We start from the raw sequence: 25,338 nt of genomic DNA on the forward strand, positions 1-25,338 counted from the left end.
AGACACAGAAAAATTAAAGGTGCCTGTGACACCAAGATGTCATGCACCTCTGCTATGTCTAAGGTCTCCTGGGTTGAAGGCTCCATTTTCAGGGATGGGGGTGGTAAAGGTGGAGAGGGAGCCGGTGTCATGCCACATCTGGGATGACTGAGTTTGGGGGCAGGCAGAATCATGGGAGCTTCTGTGGCTAAAGGGATGGTTTTACAGCCCCAGCTGCTGCTGCTACCTGGTCTACTGTGGCCAGAGGTGCCACTTAACCAGGAGACTTGGCTTGTATGAGCTGCCTCTCCTGCTGCTTCTGGGTTCTCTGGAGCTGTGGGCTCAGCCAGGGGTCTGGGATTGCAGACACTGCCTCCACTGCTCCCGCTTGCCACCACCTCCACATGTTCCTAGTCCACTCTATACAGTTGCACAGATGTATGGAATTCTCTGGCAACCGTGTCTATTGCACAGAAGCAACTTTGCTGAGTTATGGATATTTTACTGGTTGTAGAGTGAAGGAGAAAGACAAAGCAACTTATGCTGCTGTGATGCTGACACCACCCTATCATTTCACATTTGTTTTTAATTGTAGCACATGTACCATATTAATATGTTAATAACACAAAATATTGAAAATACATAAATATATGGGGACATGTACTATCTTCTCACTTTCTATAAATATAAGACTATTCTAAAAATAAAATATATTTACAGTCTATCCCTAATTGAAAGAAAAAATCATCAACTTTCATGAATGAGAAAAATCATATCTACTTCCCTCCTTGACCTTTGCAGATTAGGATATCAAGTAGAGTGAGAGCAGGTAGGTAAAATGAAGATAACATCATTTCATTTATTGATGATAGGAAATTCAGTCTTCCCAGGACCATGGTTGAGGATAAAGTTAAATTATCCAGGGAGTTAGGTAATGATAAGATAACAGAAACAGTAAGGTTAAACATTTAGAGAAATATGTTTGAAACCACAGGGACAAAAATTGGTTATTTTTCAAAGACCAGTAGGTACAAGTGATGGCAGAGAGGGAGAAGTAGTCGGTAAAGGAAGAGAACGAACTCTTCTAAATATCTACTATGTCCCAAGCACTGTTTGGTTTTACATATCACATCTCACAATTAACCCGTAAAGCAAACCTATACGGTAGCTACCATTCCCCACATTGCAAATGAAGAAAATTAAGCTCAGATATTTTAAGAAATAAAAAATACATGGAAGAGGTAGGAATCAAACATATTTGTTTTAAAATTCATCTCCTAAACCCTTTCTGCTAACTTGAACAGATGCTGAGAAAAGGGCAAATATAGAGAGTAATGGAAAAGTAATAGTACATTATAATTAAAGTGCATCGTATCTACATTTTCTCCGTAAGCCTTCATCTTGATATTTGTTTTAAATGTCATCTCTCTGCGGATAAATTTCAAGTGCATATCAGGCTTTAAATTTGCCTAAACTCTAGACTTCTAAAACTGTTTGATATCTCACCTGGATGTTTGTTTAAATGGTACTTCAAACTTATATCCAAAAGAGATCTGTTAAATTCCTCAAGCCTTCACTTTTAAATTAAAAAAAAAAAACTGTAATTACTCTCCAGTCTTTTCCATATCCGTAAATATCACCACTATCCACTCAATTGTTCAAGTCAGAAACCCAAATCAAATGAGTTTCCTCCTCTTCCCTCAACCTGCTGCACTCTTTACAGTTCTAATTACAGAAAACAGCCTTAAACTGTTCACTTCTCTCTCAAATTCACTGACACCACCTTAGTCCAAGCTGTTATGATTACAGAAACTTCCTTATTCATCTTCCTCTCAGTAATTCTCCACACCACAGTCAGAGAATATTTTCAAAGCATAAATCAGATTATGTCCTTATAGCATCATACTCTTTTAGTGACTTCCAACTATTTTTCAAGTCCAAAGTTTATTGAACTTTACTGTGACCTCATGGTTCCTACCTGATCTGGCTTCTATCTCTTCAAACTTGTTTCAACCATTTCTTTGTTTGCTTCTTCAAATACATAACAATGTTTTTTCCACCTCAGAACTTGGATTTAATATTCTGTTTTAATCTTTTATCTCTCATTTTTCAACTCCCTGATTCATCCACATCTTTCAGATTTCAACACAAAGATCACCTTCACAGAGAGGCTTTCCTTCACTATTCCATCAAAATGACTTCTCATTCTTGTTGTATGTCCAAGTTATTATCCAATCATCTTGTTTCCCTCATGATGTAATACATTCTATAATACATGATATAATCATTTTTTACAGAGTCTTACCATTATCCCTTCAGGCAGACTTCCAGTCAGACTTCACCATTGACTCAGTGGTGGCTTCATAGAAGGTAGCACTAGCACCTCAGCAAGCCTCATCATTACCACATCCAGTGGCTTCTCTCTCCAGGACTGAAGCAAGAAGTTTCCTGGCATGTTTCTCTGTCACTAAGTACGAAGTTTTTCCAGTTGCCAGACATAGCCTATGGTACCTCAGCAAACTTCTTACCATTCATGCAACCACAGAACCACAGCCTTCAGTAAAGTAAGTTTGACCTCATCCTTGGTAGATAGGAAGAAACTTTTCCAAGTTTGTTCTTCCAGTGAGTGCTGCCTCCTGAGCCTTAGAGGTAGTGACTATTCTCTAATCTACTATTTCTATATCTTTAAAGTTTGACTTATTCCTATCAGTATTTTTACCTGTTTTTATTACTAAATTCTTTGCACTAAAATTTCTGTATTACTGGAGAATAATTTCTGTTTCCTAGCTCAACTTTGAATGATACACTGACACATAGGTTTCTGAAATTGTTATATTGATTTGTATTGCTGTAAATATAACCTTTTTCCATATCCTTGCTACTAATACTATTGTCAAATGTTTTTATTTTAGCCATTCATATGAGAATATCAATCTTTCAATATGTTCTTTATTTCAGTATTCATAGTTCTTGTAAAATCTTTCTCTGCTAACTCCTATTTCTAGATAATCTGTGTGTCTGCTTCCATGGTATGTTCCTATTCTTAGTTACTGGTCACTATCTTGCACCTCTTCACAAGTCTAGTAATTCTTTATTTGTGCTATGCATTTTGTATAAAATAACCAAGGAGGCGCCAGCCATCTTCCATCTGAAAGTAACCCCTTTTCTTGATTAAATAGATAAGGGAAAGAGGTGATCAATTATATCTAACCTGGAATTCAGTGGAGTGAAAAACTGATCAGAAGTTTAAAAAGATTTGAGCTATCCTAGTTCATTCTTACTCGGTAAGAACGGTCCTCTTAAACTTCTGATGGAATATCTTGCAGGTAAAGGAGACTCTGTTCTGTTCTTTATAGTTTTGAATATAGTTCTTTACTTTCTACTTGTTACAACTCCAAATATGCCAAGTGTCTAGGGTGGGGAGGCCAATCATGTGCTTTTACTCTAGTGTGACTTTGGCTTCTGAGCTTCACAGGTTTACAGATTTCATGCTGCCCTTTAGAATCCTTGATCTAGTTTCCCAGAATCCCACTTAAAGCTCTTTACATCAGTTTAAATATCTCGAAGGAAAAATTGATTACATGGGACCACTTCATGCTTCCAAAATGTCATGCCAGCCAACTATAACCACCAAAAGGCTCAAGCGCCTCTTTATTTCAGTAGAGTTCTTATTTGGAGTAGAGGGTGCAGGGATTGATTCTCAGTCCCTAGTTAGAAAACAGCTACAAGGGAGAAAATGGCCAGTATTTCTAAGGTCAGTTTAGAAGTATTGCTTATTCTTCGGAACTGAAAATAATCTAGTCCTTACAGCTTCTGCAGTTGTCTGATAAATATAGTTTATCTGGTTTCTTCTACTGTTTTTAGTTTGAGTGTCAGGCTACCAAGAACTTCCCCATCCTACTTGGAGGCAGAAAGTGAAAGTGAAGTCGCTCAGTCGTGTCCGACTCTTTGTGACCCCATGGACTGCAGCCTACCAGACTCCTTTGTCCATGGGATTTCCCAGGCAATAATACTGGAGTGGATTGCCATTTCCTTCTCCAGGGGATCTTCCCGACCCCAGGATCGAACCCAGGTCTCCCGCATTGTAGACAGATGCTTTACCCTCTGAGCCACCAGGGAAGTCCTTCTTTGGAGGCAGAAGTACCCCTAACTGTTTGCTTACATTTCCTTTAAAAGGGAGATTTTATCTGAATATTTTACAACTATATTTCCAGTACCAATCAGTTTCTACAACATAATAGGTGCTAAGAAACTACTTGTTGAACTTCTGAATAAATAAATAAATAGTACATAGAAAGTCCTTGGTTTTGCCAGTACTCATAAGTCTGGATATGCAAGTCTGGGGGAAAGAGCTAAGAAAATATGACCTACTACACAAATTAGAGGAAGCCCTCAGGGACAATCTTGGTGGAAAAGGGAAAACAGAGATGAGAAAGGATATGGGTGGTGAAATGGCTCATGTGGCTGTTAATATAAACCCATCATAAATCAAAAATCACAAAATTGTGATTTGAATGGACTTCCTGAGAAAATACAATAAAAAGACAGTTTTACATCTACAGTGATGTGATAAAGACAGAATCATAATGCAATATGCTGGAGGCAGAGAAAACCATAATAGGATAAAAAGTCTTATCCTCTTCCTAATACCCATAAATGATTAGCAGAAATTTTGAAGAGATACCTGAGTTTCCACAAATTGTGAGATTAGAGGTTTAAGTTAAGCTGAAGTATCTCCTTGAGGCCCAAGAGAATGCCAGCAGATATATGGGTTACCTGAATGATACATGCCTGCAGTTTATCCAGATAAACTGACATGTCTAAGAACATGTCCTTGCAGAACACTTCAAAAGAGGATAGTGTGAACAAATGGCCTAATATATAACTTGTAGAATAAGTAAAGCCAGAGTGGTGAACAGAAATTTATATTTACATAACATGTTTTCACAGCTCCAATGAAAAATTAACTCTTATGATGGAAGAATTGTAGCAGAGACAAAGCCGAATTTTATTCAGAAGTAAATAGAGGAAAACATGGATTTTTTTTTTTGCATAAATTTTCATTTTGTCTCCTTAAATAATCAGTCTGCTGACTATAACATTTTATTAACATCATATGGAAGTAGGGTTATGGCCAGTGAAAAACATTTGTTATTGTTATTGTTCAGTTGCTAAATTGTGTCTGACTCTGCAACCATATAGACTGCAGGATGCCAGGCTTCCCTCTCCTTCACTATGTCCCAGAGTCTGCTCAAATTCATGCCCATTGAGTTGGTCATGCTATCTAACCATCTTATCCTCTGCCACCGTCTTCTCCTTTTGCCTTCAATCTTTCCCAGCATCAGAGTCTTTTCCAATGAGTCAGCTCTTTGCAACAGAAAATTAATTTACTATGTGTTGTAAATTACTTTCCAATAGTACAGGGGAAAAGAGACCTGTAAATAATACCTTGTACAAATGTTGAATCCTGATACCAGCCATCAAACCAACAGGTTCTTCTTCAAAGTAAGCATTTTGAACTGTACTAGTAACAGGCATATCTTCCTTTTTCCTAATGCTTGTAGCCTTTCCAAGCCAGTAGCCTTTCTAAGAAAAGAAGAAAAACAATCTATCATGTGACTGAAAAATAAGATGTTCCTAAACTTGAAAACATTTTGACTCATTTCACTTCAGTTTGAGATGGGTTGCAGCAGATAACTTGAAATGAAATTTGGAAGTAAATAGCCTATAATTTTAATTCCTACAGAATAACTCCAAAATATTCTATTTAAAATTTCACTTTAATATGGCTCAGCAAAAAGCATTCTATCATTCTGAGTCAGTCTCTTTCTTTGGACATGTGGTAAAGATCCTTAAAGATTGCTAAGACCCTTTCAATGAATTTGTGAGTTCAAAATTGCTTTCATAAAAACACTTTAATATATGTATTCTTTTTCATATACTGTTCCATTATGGTATACTCCTAGAAAATAACTCCTAGAAAGTTTGGTTTTGAAGGTCAGTGGGGCTTACTTTCAGAAGTCTTAGGAGGCTAGGGGAAATAGACACTTCACTTTTAGAGGGCACACAAAAAATATCACATTCTCCAGGACCCAGAGAAGAAGCAGCAATGTGAAAGATGCCTGCGTAATGCTGTTGGGTCTGCTAATCTTGGAGAGACCTCTGGAAAGGTATGAGGCCACTACAGCTCACCTTGTGGATACAGACACTGGTGGCAGCCATTTGGGAGACCTTATTGTACCATATGGACACTTGCTGGCAATCACCATTTTGGAATCCTCCTTTTAGCTGATTAGACTTAGGGCTCAGTCATGCCCTTGCCCAACAGCCTGTAGAAATCAACTAGGCAGCAGATGGTCTACCTTCAAACCTTCTGAGCCCACAGCACCAACAGTATGTCCCATTCCAGCTAGGGGCCCAGGACCTGGCCCCACACATCAATGTGCAGGCACTACAAGCAGGACCCCCAGAACCATGCAGCTGGGCCCTGGTATATTCACAAGTGGGTAGGCATTAGCCCCAGAATCCCTACCAGTGATCCTGCTCTAGCCTTGGAAACAGTCTCTCCCAGAAGTGGGTGGATACTAACCACAGGACAACCAAAGCCCCACAGTCTGTGGTCCAAGCCCAACTACCAACAGGCCAGCACCTGCCCTAGGACTGGCTGGGCCCTGTGCCCAGTAACAGGTCAACAAAGCTTTGAGACATGCCAGATCCCACAGACAGCTGTGTCAGGAACCAGTCCCAGTCACCAACAGTCCAATAGTAACTCTAGGATCCCTAGATCCTACAGCCAAACCATAGGACCTAACTCTGCCTACCAATGAACCATCACTAGCTCTAGGGCCTGGCCTCACCCACCAGTGTGGGGGCAAAAGCCCCAGGATCTTCTGGACCCCAACTCCACTTATCAATGAACCAGTAACAGGCTCAAGGCTCCACAGGGTTCAGAATCCAGCCACCTCATGACCTGGCCCCAGAAACTAGTGTTCAACAGCCCTTACACAAGGAAGGGCTTGGCAACCAACCAGACTAAGGCTAACAAAGCATGCCAGATTACCCATGGTAATCAGCCCACTACAACAGAAGGACCCACATAGCCTAAATAGGGGGCACACCTAGAACATAAAGCTCTGGTAATGAAAGGTGAGTGTGCTGCTGGGATGCATTAGACTTCTCCTTCAAGGCCAGTTCTCCAATGTTGAGAAATGTAACTAACATATCAAGTACACAGACATAAAAACAGCAAGTCAGGGGAAATTATGAGACAGAGGAATATGTTCCAAATGAAGAAACAATATAAAAACCCAGAAGAACTAGGTAAAGGGGCAATAGACAATCTCCTTGAGAAAAATTTTAGAGTAATGACCATAAAGATCATCAAAAAAGCTAAAGAGAATGGATGCACACAGAATGAAGTTAGAAACTTTCAACAAAGAATTAGACAATCTAAAGAGCTACCAGAAATGAAGAACACAAAAACTGAAATGAAAAATACACTAGAAAGAATCAACAGTAGGCTAAATAAGATGGAGAAAAAGATCAATAAGCTGAGTATCAATAAGACAGAGTATCAGAAATCATTGATGCTTAACAAAAGAAAAGAATGGAAGGCAATGTGGACAGTTAATGATACTTCTGAGATGATATCAAGCATACCAGTATTCACATTATAGGGGTCCCTGAAGGAGAAAAGAGAGAGAAAGTGTATAAACATATCTGGAAACATAATAGCTAAAATATTCCCTAACCTGGGAAAAGAAACAGTTATTCAAAACCAGTAAGTGCAGAGAATCTCATACAGGATGAATTCAAAGAGGAACACACCAAAACACATTGTAATTAAAATGACAAAATTAAAGATAGAGAGTATTAAAAGCAGCATAGGAAAAGCAATGCATAACACTCAAGAAAACTCCCATAAGATTATCCACAATAAGCACCTAAGAGATACAGAATATAATTAGATGTAAAATATAATATCAAAAACAGTAATTATGAGGGGAGGAGAGTACAATGCAGGATTTTTAATTTGAAATTAAGAGATCAACAATTACGTGTGTGTGTGTGTGTGTGTGTGTGTGTGTGTGTCTATGAATGTGAAAGTTATTAGCTCAGTCTTGTCCAACTCTTTGTGACCCCACCAGGTCCTCTGTCCATAGAATTATATATAGTGATAGTAAAGTTGCTCAGTCGTGTCCGACTCTTTGCAACCCCATGGACTGTAGCCTACCAGGCTCCTCCATCTTAATTTTATATATATACGTATGCTAATTATATATATATATATATATGTATGCTATATATATATATATAAATGTATGCTATATATATATAAATGTTATGCTATATATGTATATATGCTATATATATATATATATATGTAGATGGTAACCTCGGAGAAAGCAATAGCAACCCACTCCAGTACTCTTGCCTGGAAAATCCCATGGAAGGAGGAGCCTCATAGGCTGCAGTCTGTGGGGTCATTAAGAGTTGGAGACGACTGAGAGACTTCACTTTCACTTTTCACTTTCATGCACTAGAGAAGGGAACGGCAACCCACTCCAGTGTTCTTGCCTGGAGAATCCTAGGAACAGGGGAGCCTGGTAGGCTGCCATCTATGGGGTCACACGGAGTCGGACATGACTGAAGCGACTTAGCAACAGCAGCAGTAGCAGATGGTAACCTCATAGTAACCACAAACCAAAACTCTATCATAAAAGAAGAAAGGAAGAAAAGAACTTCAAAAACAAACCCAATACATTAACAAAATAGCAATAAGAACATACATATCAATAATTACCTTAAATGTAAATAGACTAGATGCTCTAACCAAAAGACACAGAGTGGCTGAATGGTAACACGAACATGGAACACCTGTATATCTTCTTACAAGACTCGCTTCAGATGTAGACACACACATAGGCTGAAAGCAAAGGAATAGAAAAAAGGTGCTCCATACAAATAGGTTCAAAAGAAAGCCAGAGTAGTGACATTTTATCACACACAAGAGACTCTGCATAGTGATCAAGGAATTGATCGAAGAAGATGTAATAATTTTAAACATCTATGCACCCAATGTTGCTGAAGCTGAAGCTCCAATACTTTGGCCACCTGATGCAAAGAGCCAACTCATTAGAAAAGACCCTGATGCTGAAAAAGGTTCCAGGCAAAAGGAGAAGGGGGAAGTAGAGGATGAGATGGTGAGATGGCATCACCAACTCAATGGACATGAATTTGAGCAAACTGGTGTCCTGCAGTGCATGGTGTCACAAAGAGTCAGATAGGACTTAGCAATTGAACAACAACATTACCTCTATCTAGTTGATGGTTCTAGCCACCACCTCCTCAATTTCCCATCCTCCCAGACCCTGAAGCTAAGCATACATTAAAAAGGTCACACATAATAATCAAGTGGGATTTATCCTAGGGACATAAGTATGGTTCTATTTCCACATATAAATCAATACGATACACTCCATTAACAAACTGAAAAAGAAAAAAAACATATAATCTCAATAAATGGAGAAAATATTTTGACAAAATTAGAATTCCATTTATTATATAAAAAAAAACTCTCTAGAAAATGAGCATAGAGGCAACATATCTCAACAATAATCCAGGCCATATATAAAAAGCTGACATCATACTCAACAATGAAAAGCTGAAAGCAGGAACAAGACAAGGATTCCACTATAACCACTTTTATTCTACATAGTATTGAAAGTCCTAGCCACAGCAATCAGAGAATAAAAAGAAATAAAAAGAAAGAAAACTCACTATTTTCAGATTATATACTATACATAGAAAATCCTAAAGTAGCTAACAGAAAGCTACTAAAGCTCATTAATAAATTATGCAAAGTTGCCTGATACAAAATTAGCATATAGAAACCTGTTGCAATCAATACTCAGAAAAGTAAATTAAGAAAATCAACCTATTTACAACTGCATCAAATATAATAAAATACCTAGGAATAAACCTATGTAAGGAGGTAAAAGATCTATCCTAATAAAACTATAATATACCATTAAAAAATTAAAGACAACACAAATAAATGGAAAGATATCCTTTGTTCATGAGTTAGAAGGATTAATATTTTTAAAATGACCATTCTCCCCAGGGCAATGTACAGATCCAATGGAATCTCTATCAAAATACCAATGATATTTTTCACATAACTAGAACAATAAATTTTAAATCTGTATAGAACACCAAAACTGCAAACAGCCAATACAGTTTGAGAAAGAACAGAGCTAGAACTATCATATTCCCTCACTTTAGACTATGCCATGAAACTACAGTTATCAAGACAGTATAGTATTGGCACAAAAACAGCCGTATAAATCAATCAAACAGAATAGAGAGCTTAGAAATAAACTCACACAGTTATGATCAATTAATCTATGACAAAGGAGGTTAAAACTGGATTGGGGGGGGGGGGGGAGCAGTCCTAAGATGGCAGAGGAATAGGACCGGGAGACCACTTTCTCCCCCACAAATTCATCAAAAGAACATTCAATGCTGAGTAGATTCTACAAAGCAACTTCTGAATGCTGGCAGAGGACATCAGGCACCCAGAAAAGCAGATCATGTCTTCAAAAACAGGAAGGAAAAATATAAAACACGAAAAAAGAGACAAAGGAGGTAGGAAGGGAGCTCCATCCCAGGAAGGGAGTCCCTTCCCGGGAAGGGAGTCTTAAAAAGAGAAAAGTTTCCAAACACCAGGAAACACTCTCCCTGCTGAGTCTGTGGCGAGCCTTGGAAGCACAGAGGGCAACATAACAGGGAAGAAAAATAAATAAATAACTAAAACCAACAGATTACAAGCCCAACGGTAACTCCCCCAGTGGAGAAGCAGCGCAGACGCCTGCATCTGCCACTAGCAAGTGGGGGCTGGGCAGGGAAGCGCGGGCTGCAGTGCTTTTTAAGAATTGGGCCAGAATGCCCCGAATGTAACCAGAGCAAACTAACTTGGGCTAGCATACCAGACTGTGGGATAGCTACCACACGAAAAGCTCTAACATAAGACACCACCAGGACCGCGCACAGAACAAAGGACAGAACAGAAGTAGCCGACTACAGACCATCCCCCTCCGGTGACAGGCAGCCAGAGCCATAAGGGCTGGAAGGGGGCAATCGCAGCCCCAGAGAGACTTTACCTACCAAACTGCAACCAGGCTGCTTTGCTAACTAAGACTTCTTGGGGTTCTGGACAGTCACCATCTGCCTGACAAGGGGCGCCAGCAGTACACTCAGAAAACTGAGCAGCAGGGAAAAGCAATAAGTTGCAGCGACTGCGCTTGCCAAACACCTGAGCCACTCGGTCCTGGGAAGGGCACAAAACGCAGGCCCAACCGAATCTGCACCTCTGAAGGCTGCCTGAGGGCCGAGCCTGAGCGGCTTAGACCAGGGAGGTGCATGCAGCCTAGGGCCGGCTTCAGATGGTTCCCGGTGGAGCAATGTAGAGCCTGAGCGGGGTGTGCCGTGTACAGGGAGATGCCCAGCGTGGTTGAGACACTGTGAGCACACACCAGTGTTATTTGTTTGCAGCATCCCTCCCTCCCCACAGCGCGACTAAACAAGTGAGCCTAAAAAAAAAAAGTGTCCACCACCGCTCGCCTTGTGTCAGGGTGGAAATCAGACACTGAAGAGACCAGCAAACAGAAGAAGCTAAACAGAGGGAACTGCCTTGGAAGTGACCCCACACTGCCCACAACACCAGAGAAAGTCTCAGAAATATCTTTACTATTTTTACGACTGTTCTCTTTTTTTTTGATGTTGTTGTTTGTTTTTTCTTCTCCTTTTTTTAACTTTTTAAAATTTTTAAGTCCTCTATTTCTCCTTTAATTTTTATAACCTACTATCACTTTTCAAAAAACAAAAGACCCTATTTTTAAAGAAAACACCGTATATATATATTTTTTTCTGTGGTTGTTGTTGTTTTTTTAATAATTCTCGTGACTTTGTTTTTTTTCCTTCTTGTTCTTCTTCTTTTCTTTAATATTGTATTTTTGAAAATCCAACCTCTACTCTAGATTTTTAATCTTTGCTTTTTGATATTTGTTGTCAATTTTGTACATTTAAATACCCAATCTTCAGTACCAAATTTTACCTGAGAGCGAGATTACTGGCTTGACCACTCTCTCCTCCTTCGGACTCTCCTTTTTCTCCACCAGGTTGTCTCTGTCTATTCCCTCCTCCTTCTCTTCTCTACCCAACTCTGTGAATCTCTGTGTGTTCCAGACGGTGGAGAACACTTAGGGGACTGGTTACTGGCTGGATCTGTCTCTCTCCTTTTCATTTCCCTCTTTTATCCTCTTGGCCACCTCTGTCTACTTCCTCCCTCTCCTCTTCCCTGTATAACTCCGTGAACATCTCTGAGTGGTCCAGACTGAGGAGAGCACATAAGGAAGTGATTACTGGCTAACTTGCTCTCTCCTCTTTTGATCCCATCTCATATCATTCCAGTAACCTCTAACTACCCCCTCCCTCTTCTTTTCTCCATGTAACTCAATGAACCTCTCTGGGTGTCCCTCAATGTGGAGAAACTTTTCATCTTTAACCTAGATGTTTTATCATCAGTGCTGTATAGATGGAGAAGTCTTGAGGCTACTGTAAAAATAAAACCGAAAACCAGGAGTAGGAGGCTTAAGCCCAAAGCCTGAGAACATCAAAGAACTCCTGAATCCAGGGAACATTAATTGATAGGAGCTCATCAAGCGCCTCCATACCCACACTGAAACCAAGCACCACCCAAGGACCAACAAGTTCCAGAGCAAGACATACCATGCAAATTCTCCAGCAACACAGGAACACACCCCTGAGCTTTATACAGGCAGCTCAAGTTACTCCAGAACCATAGACATCTCATAACTCATTACTGCACACTTCATTGCACTCCAGAGAGAAGAAATCCAGCTCTATCCACCAGAACTCTGACACAAGCTTCCCTAACCAAGAAACCTTGACAAGCCACTGATACAACTCCACCCACAGTGAGGAAACTCCATAATAAAGAGAACTCCACAGATTCCCAAAATACAGAAAAGCCACGCCAAATGCAGCAATATAACCAAGATGAAGAGACAGAGGAATACTCAGCAGGTAAAGGAACAGGAGAGTTGCCCACCAAACCAAACAAAAGAGGAAGAGATTGGGAATCTACCTGAGAAATAATTCCAAACAATGATAGTGAAAATGATCCAAAATCTTGAAATCAAAATGGAATCACACATAAATAGCCTGGAGACAAGGATTGAGAAGATGCAAGAAAGGTTTAACAAGGACCTAGAAGAAATAAAAAAGAGTCAATATATGATGAATAATGCAATAAATGAGATAAAAAACACTCTGGAGGCAACAAATAGTAGAATATCGGAGGCAGAAGATAGGATTAGTGAAACAGAAGATAGAATGGTAGAAATAAATGAATCAGAGATGAAAAAAGAAAAATGAATTAAAAGAAATGCAGACAAGCTCAGAGAACTCTAGGACAATATGAAACGCTCCAACATTCGAATTATAGGAGTCCCAGAAGTAGAAGACAAAAAGAAAGACCATGAGAAAATCCTTGAGGAGATAATAGTTGAAAACTTCCCTAAAATGGGGGAAGGAAATAATCACCCAAGTCCAAGAAACCCAGAGAGTTCCAAACAGGATAAACCCAAGGCAAAACACCCCAAGACACATATTAATCAAATTAACAAAGATCAAACACAAAGAACAAATATTAAAAGCAGCAAGGGAAAAACAACAAATAACACACAAGGGGATTCCCATAAGGATAACAGCTGATCTTTCAATAGAAACGCTTCAGGCCAGGAGGGAATGGCAAGATATACTTAAAGTGATGAAAGAAAATAACCTACAGCCCAGATTACTGTACCCAGCAAGGATCTCATTCAAATATGAAGGAGAAATCAAAAGCTTTACAGAGAAGCAAAAGCTGAGAGAATTCAGCACCACCAAACCAGCTCTCCAACAAATGCTAAAGGGTATTCTCTAGACAGGAAACACAAAAAGGGTGTATAAACCCAAACCCAAAACAATAAAGTAAATGGCAATGGGATCACACTTATCAATAATTACCTTAAACATAAATGGGTTGAATGCCCTGACCAAAAGGCAAAGACTGGCTGAATGGATACAAAAACAAGACCCCTATATATGCTGCCTACAAGAGACCCACCTCAAAACAAGGGACACATACAGACTGAAAGTGAAGGACTGGGAAAAGATATTCCAGGCAAATAGAGACCAAAAAAAGCAGGAGTACCAATACTCATATCTGATAAAATAGACTTTAAAACAAAGGCTGTGAAAAGAGACAAAGAAGGACACTATATAATGATCAAAGGATCAATCCAAGAAGAAGATATAACAATTATAAATACATATGCACCCAACATAGGAGCACCGCAATATGTAAGACAAATGCTAACAAGTATGAAAGGGGAAATTAACAATAACACAATAATAGTGGGAGACTTTAATACCCCACTCACACCCATGGACAGATCAACTAAACAGAAAATTAACAAAGAAATGAAAACTTTAAATGATACAATAGACCAGTTAGACCTAACTGATATCTATAGGATATTTCACCCCAAAACAATGAATTTCACCTTTTTTTCAAGTGCTCATGGAACCTTCTCCAGGATAGATCACATCCTGGGGCATAAATCTAACTTGATAAATTCAAAAAAATTGAAATCATCCCAAGCATCTTTTCTGACCATAATGTATTAAGATTAGATCTCAATTACAGGAGAAAAACTATTAAAAATTCCAACATATGGTGGCAGAACAACACGCTTCTGAATAACCAACAAATCACAGAAGAAATCAAAAAAGAAATCAAAATATGCATAGAAACTAATGAAAATGAAAACACAACAACCCAAAACCTGTGGGACACTATAAAAGCAGTGCTAAGAGGAAAGTTCATAGCAATACAGGCATACCTCAAGAAACAAGAAAAAAGTCAAATAAATAACCTAACTCTACACCTAAAGCAACTAGAAAAGGAAGAAATGGAGAACTCCAGAGTTAGTAGAAGGAAAGAAATCTTAAAAATTAGGGCAGAAATAAATGCAAAAGAAACAAAAGAGACCATAGCAAAAATCAACAAAGCCAAAAGCTGGTTCTTTGAAAGGATAAATAAAATTGATGAATCATTAGCCAGACTCATCAAGAAACAAAGGGAGAAAAATGAAATCAATAAAATTAGAAGTAAAAATGGAGAGAACACAACAGACAACACAAAAATACAAAGGATCATAAGAGACTACTATCAGCAATTATATGCCAATAAAATGGACAACGTGGAAGAAATGGACAAATTCTTAGAAAAGTACAACTTTCCAAAACTGAACCAAGAAGAAATAGAAAATCTTAACAGACCCATCACAAGCACAGAAACTGAAACTGTCATCAGGAATCTTCCAGCAAACAAAAGCCCAGGTCCAGACGGCTTCACAGCTGAATTCTACCAAAAATTTAGAGAAGAGCTAACACCTATCCTTCTCAAACTCTTCGAGAAAATTGCAGAGGAAGGTAAACTTCCAAACTCATTCTATGAGGCCACCATCACCCTAATACCAAAACCTGACAAAGATGCCACAAAAAAAGAAAACTACAGGCCAATATCACTGATGAACATAGATGCAAAAATCCTCAACAAAATTCTAGCAATCAGAATCCAACAACACATTAAAAAGATCATACACCATGAGCAAGTGGGCTTTATCCCAGGGATGCAAGGATTCTTCAATATCCACAAATCAATCAATGTAATTCACCACATTAACAAATTGAAAAATAAAAGCCATATGATTATCTCAATAGATGCAGAAAAGGCCTTTGACAGAATTCAACATTGATTTATGATTAAAAAAAAAACTTTCCAGAAAGCAGAAATAGAAGGAACATACCTCAACATAATAAAAGCTCTATATGACAAACCCACAGCAAACATTATCCTCAATGGTGAAAAATTGAAAGCATTTCCCTTAAAGTCAGGAATAAGACAAGGGTGCCCACTTTCACTTCTACTATTCAGCATACTTCTGGAAGTTTTGGCCACAGCAATCAGAGCAGAAAAAGAAATAAAAGGAATCCAAATTGGAAAAGAAGAAGTAAAACTCTCACTGTTTGCAGATGACATGATCTTCTACATAGAAAACCCTAAAGACTCCACCAGAAAATTACTTGAGCTAATCAAGGAATATAGTAAAGTTGCAGGATATAAAATCAACACACAGAAATCTCTTGCATTCCTATACACTAATAATAAGAAAGTAGAAAAAGAAATTAAGAAACAATTCCATTCACCATTGCTACGGAAAGAATAAAATACTTAGGAATATACCTACCTAAAGAAACTAAAGACCTATATATAGAAAATTATAAAAAACTGGTGAAAGAAATCAAAGAGGACACTAATAGATGGAGAAATATACCATGTTCATGGATCGGTAGAATCAATATAGTGAACATGAGTATACTACACAAAGCAATCTACAGACTCAATGCACTCCCTATCAAGCTACCAGTGGTATTTTTCACAGAGCTACAACAAATAATTTCACAATTTGTATGGAAATACAAAAAAAAACTTGAATAGCCAAAGCAATCTTGAGAAAGAACAATGGAACTGGAGGAATCAACTTGCCTGACTTCAGGCTCTACTACAAAGCCACAGTCATCAAGACAGTATGGTACTGGCATAAAGACAAATATAGATCAATGGAACAAAATAGAAACCCCAGAGATAAATCCACACACCTATGGACATCTTATCTTCAACAAAGGAGGCAAGAATATACAACGGAGTAACGACAATCTCTTTAACAAGTGGTGCTGGGAAAACTGGTCAACCACTTGTAAAAGAATGAAACTAGATCACTTTCTCACACCATATACAAAAATAAACTCAAAATGGATTAAAGATCTAAACGTAAGACCAGAAACTATAAAACTCCTAGAGGAGAACATGGGCAAAACACTCTCCGACATAAATCACAGCAGGATCCTCTATGATCCACCTCCCAGAATTCTGGAAATAAAAGCAAAAATAAACAAATTGGATCTAATTAAAATTAAAAGCTTCTGCACAACAAAGGAAAATATAAGCAAGGTGAAAAGACAGCCTTCTGAATGGGAGAAAATAATAGCAAATGAAGCAACTAACAAACAACTAATCTCAAAAATATACAAGCAACTTACGCAGCTCAACTCCAGAAAAATAAATGACCCAATCAAAAAATGGGCCAAAGAACTAAGTAGATATTTCTCCAAAGAAGACATACGGATGGCTAACAAACACATGAAAAGATGCTCAACATCACTCATTATCAGAGAAATGCAAATCAAAACCACAATGAGGTACCAATTACACCAGTCAGAATGGCAGCGATCCAAAAGTCTACAAGTAATAGATGCTGGAGAGGGTGTGGAGAAAAGGGAACCCTCTTACACTGTTGGTGGGAATGCAAACTAGTACAGCCACTATGGAGAACAGTGTGGAGATTCCTTAAAAAACTGGAAATAGAACTGCCTTATGACCCAGCAATCCCACTGCTGGGCATACACACCAAGGAAACCAGAATTGAAAGAGACACGTGTACCTCAATGTTCATTGCAGCACTGTTTATAATAGCCAGGACATGGAAATAACCTAGATGTCCATCAGCAGATGAATGGATAAGAAAGCTGTGGTACATATACACAATGGAGTATTACTCAGCCATTAAAAAGAATACATTTGAATCAGTTCTAATGAGGTGGATGAAACTGGAGGCGATTATACAGAGTGAAGTAAGCCAGAAAGAAAAACACCAATACAGTATACTAACACATATATATGGAATTTAGAAAGATGGTAATGATAACCCTGTATGTGAGACAGCAAAAGAGACACAGATGTATAGAACAGACTTTTAGGCTCTGTAGGAGGGGGAGAGGGTGAGATGATTTGGGAGAATGGCATTGAAACATGTATACTATCAGGTAAGAAACGAATCGCCAGTCTATGTTCAATACAGGATACAGGATGCTTGGGGCTGGTGCACAGGGATGATCCAGAGAGATGATATGGGGTGGGAGGTGGGAGGGGGTTCAGGAGTGGGAACTCATGTACACCCGTGGCTGATTCATGTCAGTGTATGGCAAAACCAATACAGTATTGGTTGGGCAAAATAAAGTAAAAATAAAATTTTTTTTTTTTAAATAAAAAGAGCAAATGTATGGAAAAAAAAAGGACTGGATTAGAGAGAAATCTCTTCAATAAGTGGTACTGGGAAAACTGGAGAGCTATATGTAAACTAAATGAGATTAGAATGCTTTCTAACACCATATACAAAAAGAAAATCAAAATGGATTAAATACCTAAATATAAGACTGGAAACCGTAAAACTCATAGTAGAAAACATAGGAAGAACACTCTGACATAAATGATAACAATATTTTTTTAGATCTCTTTCCCAAGCCAGAAGTAACAAAAGCAACAGTAAAAAAAAAAAAAAAAAGGGACATAATCAGTTAAAAAATGTTGTAGAGCAAAGGAAACGATTAACAAGGCAAAAAGACAACCCATTGAATGGGAGAAAATACTTGCAAATGATGTAACTAATAAAGGGTTAATATCCATCCCACCCCTCCAAAAAAGCCAGCTCATATTACTCAACATCAGAAAAACAAGTAGCCCAAATAAAAAATGGGCAGAAGAACTGAATTCACAGTTTTTCATACAAGATATACAGATGGCCAACAGGCACATGAAAAGATGTTCAACACTGTTAATCATCAGGGAAATGCAAATCAGAACCACAATGAGATATCACCCCACATCTGTCAGAATAGCTATCATCAAAAAGAACACAAATAACAAATGTTGGTAATGATGTGGAGAAAAGGGAACCCTCCTATTCTGTTGGTCAGAATGTAAATTGGTGCAGCCACTATGGAAAACACTATAAAGGTTTCTCCAAAAACTAAAAATACAACTAACATAATACCCAGCATTCCACTCCTGGGTATATATCCCCACAAAAGAAAAACACTAATTTGAAAATATACATGCGTCCCCCGCAATGTTCATAACAGCATAATTTGCAAATACCAAGATATGGAAACAACCTAAGTATTCATCAACACGATGGATAAAGTACAGATAGTGAAGTGAAAGTCGCTCAGTTGTGTCCGACTCCTTGTGACCCCATGGACTGTCCATGGAATTCTCCAGGCCAGAATACTGGAGTGCGTAGCCTTTCCCTTCTCCAGGGGATCTTCCCAACCCAGGGATTGAACCCAGCTCTCCTGCATTGCAGGCAGATTCTTTACCAACTGAGCAACAAGGGAAGCCCAAGAACACTGGAGTGGGTAGCCTATCCCTTTTCCAGGGAATCTTCCCAACTCAGGAATCAAACTGGGGTCTCCTGCATTGCAGGCGAATTCTTTACCAACTGAGCTATCAGGAAAGCCCTAAAGTATAGATAAAGTATTCCTATATATATACATATATATGAATATGAAAATTTGTCATTTGTATCAACATTAATGGACTTGGAGGACACTATGTATAGTGAAACAAGTCAGAAAGAAAAATATAAACACTGTATGATATCACTTATATGTGGAATATAAAAAATACAACAAACTAGTGAATATAACCAGAGAAGGCAGTGGCACCCCACTCCAGTACTCTTGCCTGGAAAATCCCATGGATGGAGCAGCCTGGTAGGCTGCAGCCCATGGGGTCGCTAAGAGTCTGCCACGACTGAGCGACTTCACTTTCACTTTTCACTTTCATGCATTGGAGAAGGAAATGGCAACCCACTCCTGTGTTCTTGCCTGGAGAATCCAGGGATGGCAGAGCCTGGTGGGCTGCTGTCTATGGGGTTGCACAGAGTCGGACATGACTGAAGCGACTTAGCAGCAACAGTGAATATAACATAAAAGAAGCAGACTCACAATTATAGAGAACAAGCTAGTGGTTACTAGTGGGCAGAGGGAAGTGGAGAGGGGCAATATAGGGGTAGGGGAATAAGTGGTACACACCTTTAGGTTATAAAACAATCTACAAGATATATTGGGTAGCATAGTGAGTAAGACCAATATTCTATAACTATAAATGGAGTATAACTTCTAAAACTGTGAATCACTATATTGTATATCTGAAATTTATGTAATATTATACATCAATTATAACTCCATAAAAAGTAAAACAAATAAAAAATAAAATACATTATTTCCCTTTTTACACTGTTGATATTTTCATTGATGGTGTAAAAACAATATTGAGAAAAACTGTGATGCCTTAAAACAAATCAAACAGTAGTATAAAACTGTGCTAAATGTAATTTTTTCACAACTAGACAAACACAGTAAAAAAAAAAATTTCATTTAATTGCATCATTGAGGAAGGAGTAAAAGTAATTTTCCAAGTCTTACTCCTTGAATATGAATTTTTATTATTCTGTATAATGAAAGGAGAAACATACACAATGCATTTCTGTAGCAGATCAAAATACAATGGGAGCCCTAAATTATTTGTAATTGTGTCGTGGGGTCAACTAGCCACTTTTTAAAATAGAAAGGCAATTTTACCTGAGAAGATGATAGATATGAAAATTATAGTTAATCAAGACTTGGATATCTAATAGACACCTTTTTTACAAATTAATAAAGCAGTGCTTCATTTCAAGAAAAAGAACTGACAATATTTGTCACCAATGAAAAAAACTGAGGTTTCTGCTGAAAAGTAAAATTTAAAAAAATTTTTATCCACTATTGTGTAACATATTTCCAATTCTGGAAAAATACCTTGATGACATCATATTCATATTAATAAATGTGAACCTTTGATGATGTAATAAAGAAATGTGTCATCACTTAGAAGATATGTATTAGTGAATGAATCTTTTCCAAATAATCAAGATAAATTATGACAAATTTATGCCTGGTTAAATATTTATTCAATTTGAAAGATATACTAATGGATATTATTTTAACAGATTAAGAAATGTTCAGTAATATGTTTTCAGATTCCAAACTTTATTCAATTGTTAGTAAATGATCATCAGTTAAGTTTTAGTGAACAACCATACATAAACTTAAGGCTTCCAAAATATGCAACTTTTAAAAACTACATGTCTATGTAAGGCTGCATTTTTTTCAAATATTTTAAACAAAACAATAATGCAACAGATTGAATGCAGAGTCAGATACTAACTATCCAATGAGAATCCAGTTATCTTCAATTAAGTAAACATGAAAGATACTTGAAAAATATAAAACATGACACTATTCTCACTAATTTTCTTAATTTTGAAAATAGTTTTTTCCACCAAAATAAAATGTTACATAGTTCAATATATAATGGGTTTATCGGTGATATATTTAAATAAGCTGATAAATATTTTCTAAATTTCTCAGTTTTAATTTCCAAATATGATGAATACTAATAGATATAATTGACCCTGAAGTTCCTTGGGGAGCTCAATAATTTTAAAAGTGCAGATACATGAAGCAGGGCATTCAAAGCTGGTGCTCTGGAACAACCCAGAGGGGTAGGGTGGGGAGGGAGGTGGGAGTGGGGTTCAGGGTGGGGGACCACATGTGTACCCATGGCTGATTCATGTTGATATGGCAAAACCACAACAATATTGTAATTATCCTCCAATTACATAAATTGCTTCATTAAAAAAAAAAAGAAAAAAATGCAGAGGTGTTCTGAGAATCACTTGCTTTAAACCACAGACTGATAAGAAGAGGATTGAAAATGGAGGACAGATAAAAAATGTTCCCCATTTTGCTATGGCATTCAGTTCAGTTCAGTTCAATTCAGTTTAGTCACTCAGTCGTGTATGACTTTTTGCAACCCCATTGACTGCAGTACGCCAGGCTTCCTGTCCATCACCAACTCCTGGAGTTTACTCAACTCTCTTGTCCATTGAGTCGGTGATGCCATCCAACCATCTCATCCTCTGTCATCCCCTTCTCCTCCCATCTTCACTCATTCCCAACATCAGGGTCTTTTCAAATGAGTCAGTTCTTTGCACAAGTGACTATGGCTTTGATTCTAAGTAATTTGGAGTAATAGTAGAAAAAAAGCATATAATGGTAACCAGATATCTGACATAATTTATAATCTCCTCACTAGGGTCTAAGGACCTTACCACACATTCGTTCAGATACAGATGTTTTATACAAAACCATCTAATTCTATTATATATGTTACAAAGTTAACTCACAGCAGCTTTAGTTGAGAAGGAATTAAAGCTCTATTAGTATCATAAGACTGTGTGGATGGTGTTAAAATTAAGTAATGTTCACTCTTCAACAAACTCAGTATATAAGAACTGGAGTTTCTCTCAATAACAGAAATAATTAGAACTTACCTGCATAAAGAAATACCATGGCTTGGGCACACCATACTTTCCTGGAAAGACAGCATCTATATACCAGGCCAGAAGGCCATATAAGAAGGCATCAAATAAAAGCATTCCCATAATTTGAGCAAGAGTGAGTTCATCATCTGGGCTCACTTGTGACAAGAAGTTATTCCACTTAGCACCATATTCTGAAATATAATAGGAAATAGTTACTTCAGGTGCCCAAATGTGACTAAAACAAAATTACTCATCAACTTTATAATTAAGCAATGAAGAAAGTGCACTGATATTCTCTAGCTATAGATACTACTTTCTGATACTTTAGATTTTAGGTTTCTCAAAAAGATAATGAAGTAGTAGCAAAAGGGGTCTCTGCCTAGAGCCAAACATGTTGATTGAAATGTTAATAGGTGACTGAAACAAAAATAAGCAATCATCAGAAGTCCATAAAATAAGACTCAAAGCAATAAGCAGACCTATTGCTTGAGATGGTGGTCCTATCTCTCCATTCTCTCTCATGCTGATTTCCATCAAAATAACCATCAGGATATATAAAATTGGAAAGGTATTCATCAGTATAAAAAAAAAATAAGGTTCAGTTTCCAGTTTCTGGTTTGGAAAAAGAACTTAGAAGTCACTACTCCATCCTAACAAGTAGAAAGCTGAACTGAAAAGTCTATAACTCTTCTTAGATCAATCAGATAAGTGAGGTCACAGGGCAATACACTGTCCCTAAAACTGGAGAGCCAGATAGGCAAATACAGAGAATAAAATTTAACGGAATAGAAACTCTAAACAGAATCTCTAAAAGATCCAGTGCTACAGTAGAAAATCCTAAACTATAATTAACAAATTTCTGGGGGCTTACTAGGACAAGGCTAAAGAATTAAAAAGTCCAGGGTGTCCAAGTCATAAGGAACTTGTGAATCCATGTTTTTGTCAATTTACCTCCAAGATCCTTATCAGTTTCTCATGGCAAATATACGAGAAAACTCCCCTCGTGCTTCCCGGAATCATGGAAGAAGGGAAGAAGGAACCATTTTGAAATGTGCCAGTGCATTCTATTCTTAATTAGGCCTGATTCATGAGAAAGTATTTTACCAGAGCATAACCTACCTAGGGGAAGGAAAAGTCCAACCTGCTCTAGTCATCTTGTCTCTTCTAAAGAGGAGGAAACCGAGAAGCAGTGATGATTTCATAGATCAGCAACATAAGCTCATCAAAAGACTAAAGCCCAATCATAGTACTACGGAATCCTTTCTCTCCCCACTACACCTTACCAATATGTCACTAATGTCCTATTCACTATATTTCCTTTTCCCTAGACCCTTATGTACATATTTTAATGAAAATTTATACCACATACTAAAGGAGGGGGAAAAAACACCACAGTTTGAAGAAACTAAAGCAGCATCAGAATCACTCTGATATGCAAAATGTTGGAAATATTAAATCAGGTCTATTATAGCATTGAAACATGTATATAATCATATGTGAAACAGATTGCCAGTCCAGGTTCGATGCATGAGACAGGGTGCTCAGGGCAGGTGCACTGGGATGACCTTGAGGGATGGGATGGGGAGGGAGTTAGGAGAGGGGTTCAGGATGGGGAACACATGTACACCCACGGCTGATTCATGTCAATGTATGGCAAAAACCACTACAATATTGTAAAGTAATTAGTCTCCAGTTAAAATTAATTAATTAATTAAAAAATAAATAAACCAGGATTATTTAAAACCATGATTAACATGATAAGGCCTTTAATGGAAAAAGTACACAGCATGCAAGAATAGACTGATAATGTAGAGAGATGGATAAGAAAGAATCAAAAAGAAATGCTAGAGTCCTTGGCATGGCTGTGGTGGGGAAAATGATGGGCAGGAAGGAGGGAGAAAAGCCTGAGAACCCACAGCTAGCTAAAGCCTCTGGAGTAATGGGACAAAGTGCCAGTTGAGAAGTGCTGAGAAGCAATGAGCTGAAGGAGAAACTTAATTTCTCAACAATGCTTATAAAGATCTACAAGCTTGGATTTGGTAGTCAGACAACAGAGAAAGAAAGCATCAACTTTTTTATGAGACTTGTATCAAGTATGCCTGAGGTAACAAAGCTGTTTCAGCTCTTGCTCCAATAAATCCTTTCAGTAGCAGCAGCTTTTAAAGAAGATGAAAAGAGCAAACCAGAGGAAATGCCTCCTAAAAATAAAGATGGGGGAAAATATTGGACAAACACTAACATCAGCAAGACCAAACTCCTTCAATAACGGAAAACATGGGTTTTCTGACAACCAGGAGCTACGGGAGGGAAATATAAAACCTCATCTTGGAAAAGTCCATGACTAAGACCTGTTAAATAAACTATCATGAAATTAAGGTATGATGCAGATGTAATTTAAAATGAGCAGTTTCCTTTAAAAAAATATTTGTATATAACTATCTTTGGAGCCACTTAAATAAAAACAAAACATTATCACATGAGAGCTTGAAATTAGAAGTAATTTGTACACAGACTTCAGTACATTTGCTAATTTTGTCGTTTCATACTATTAATTTCCAAAGATTGCAGACAATAAAGAAATTAGAACCTTTTAAAGAATTGCCTATTTTTAGATACAACTGATTAGACTAGCTCACTAAGCCAGAGCAAAAAGTTACTATCTATTTAAACTTCAAGCAATTACTCTTTACCTTAACTCTCTCATTACCTAGAGCAGTCTAGCTCCCAGGAACTGCCTTATAGAAAAGTAGTACTGTATTAAGAGGAAAATGCTACCAGACCATGGACTAAAAGTAAATTTAGATAAAAAATAACTACAGCATTTTTTTTCCTTATGGGCATTTGGTTTGTTTCAAGTCATCATCAAGTAGGTATAGCATTGCTATCGGTGAATACAGCTGTTTAGCTCTTTAAAAAACATATTTTAAGACTTTCCTGGTGGTCCAGTAGTTAAAAATCTGCC

General features: G+C 37.7%; 1 protein-coding gene across 1 annotated transcript in view; it reads right to left on the reverse strand.

The window, feature by feature from the left end:
- LOC128060038 (phospholipid-transporting ATPase ABCA3-like) overlaps nucleotides 1-25,338 on the reverse strand; it is a 212,443-nt gene that overhangs the window by 149,181 nt on the left and 37,924 nt on the right. The window contains exons 6-7 of the mRNA XM_052652249.1: nucleotides 22,386-22,567; nucleotides 5,428-5,565 (exon numbers count right to left, since the gene is read on the reverse strand). Of these exons, the coding sequence (XP_052508209.1) occupies nucleotides 5,428-5,565; nucleotides 22,386-22,567 (320 nt within the window). The remainder of the gene's footprint in view (nucleotides 1-5,427; nucleotides 5,566-22,385; nucleotides 22,568-25,338) is intronic.

Source organism: Budorcas taxicolor, chromosome 2 (assembly GCF_023091745.1).
Source record: "Budorcas taxicolor isolate Tak-1 chromosome 2, Takin1.1, whole genome shotgun sequence".
NCBI lineage: Eukaryota > Metazoa > Chordata > Mammalia > Artiodactyla > Bovidae > Budorcas > Budorcas taxicolor.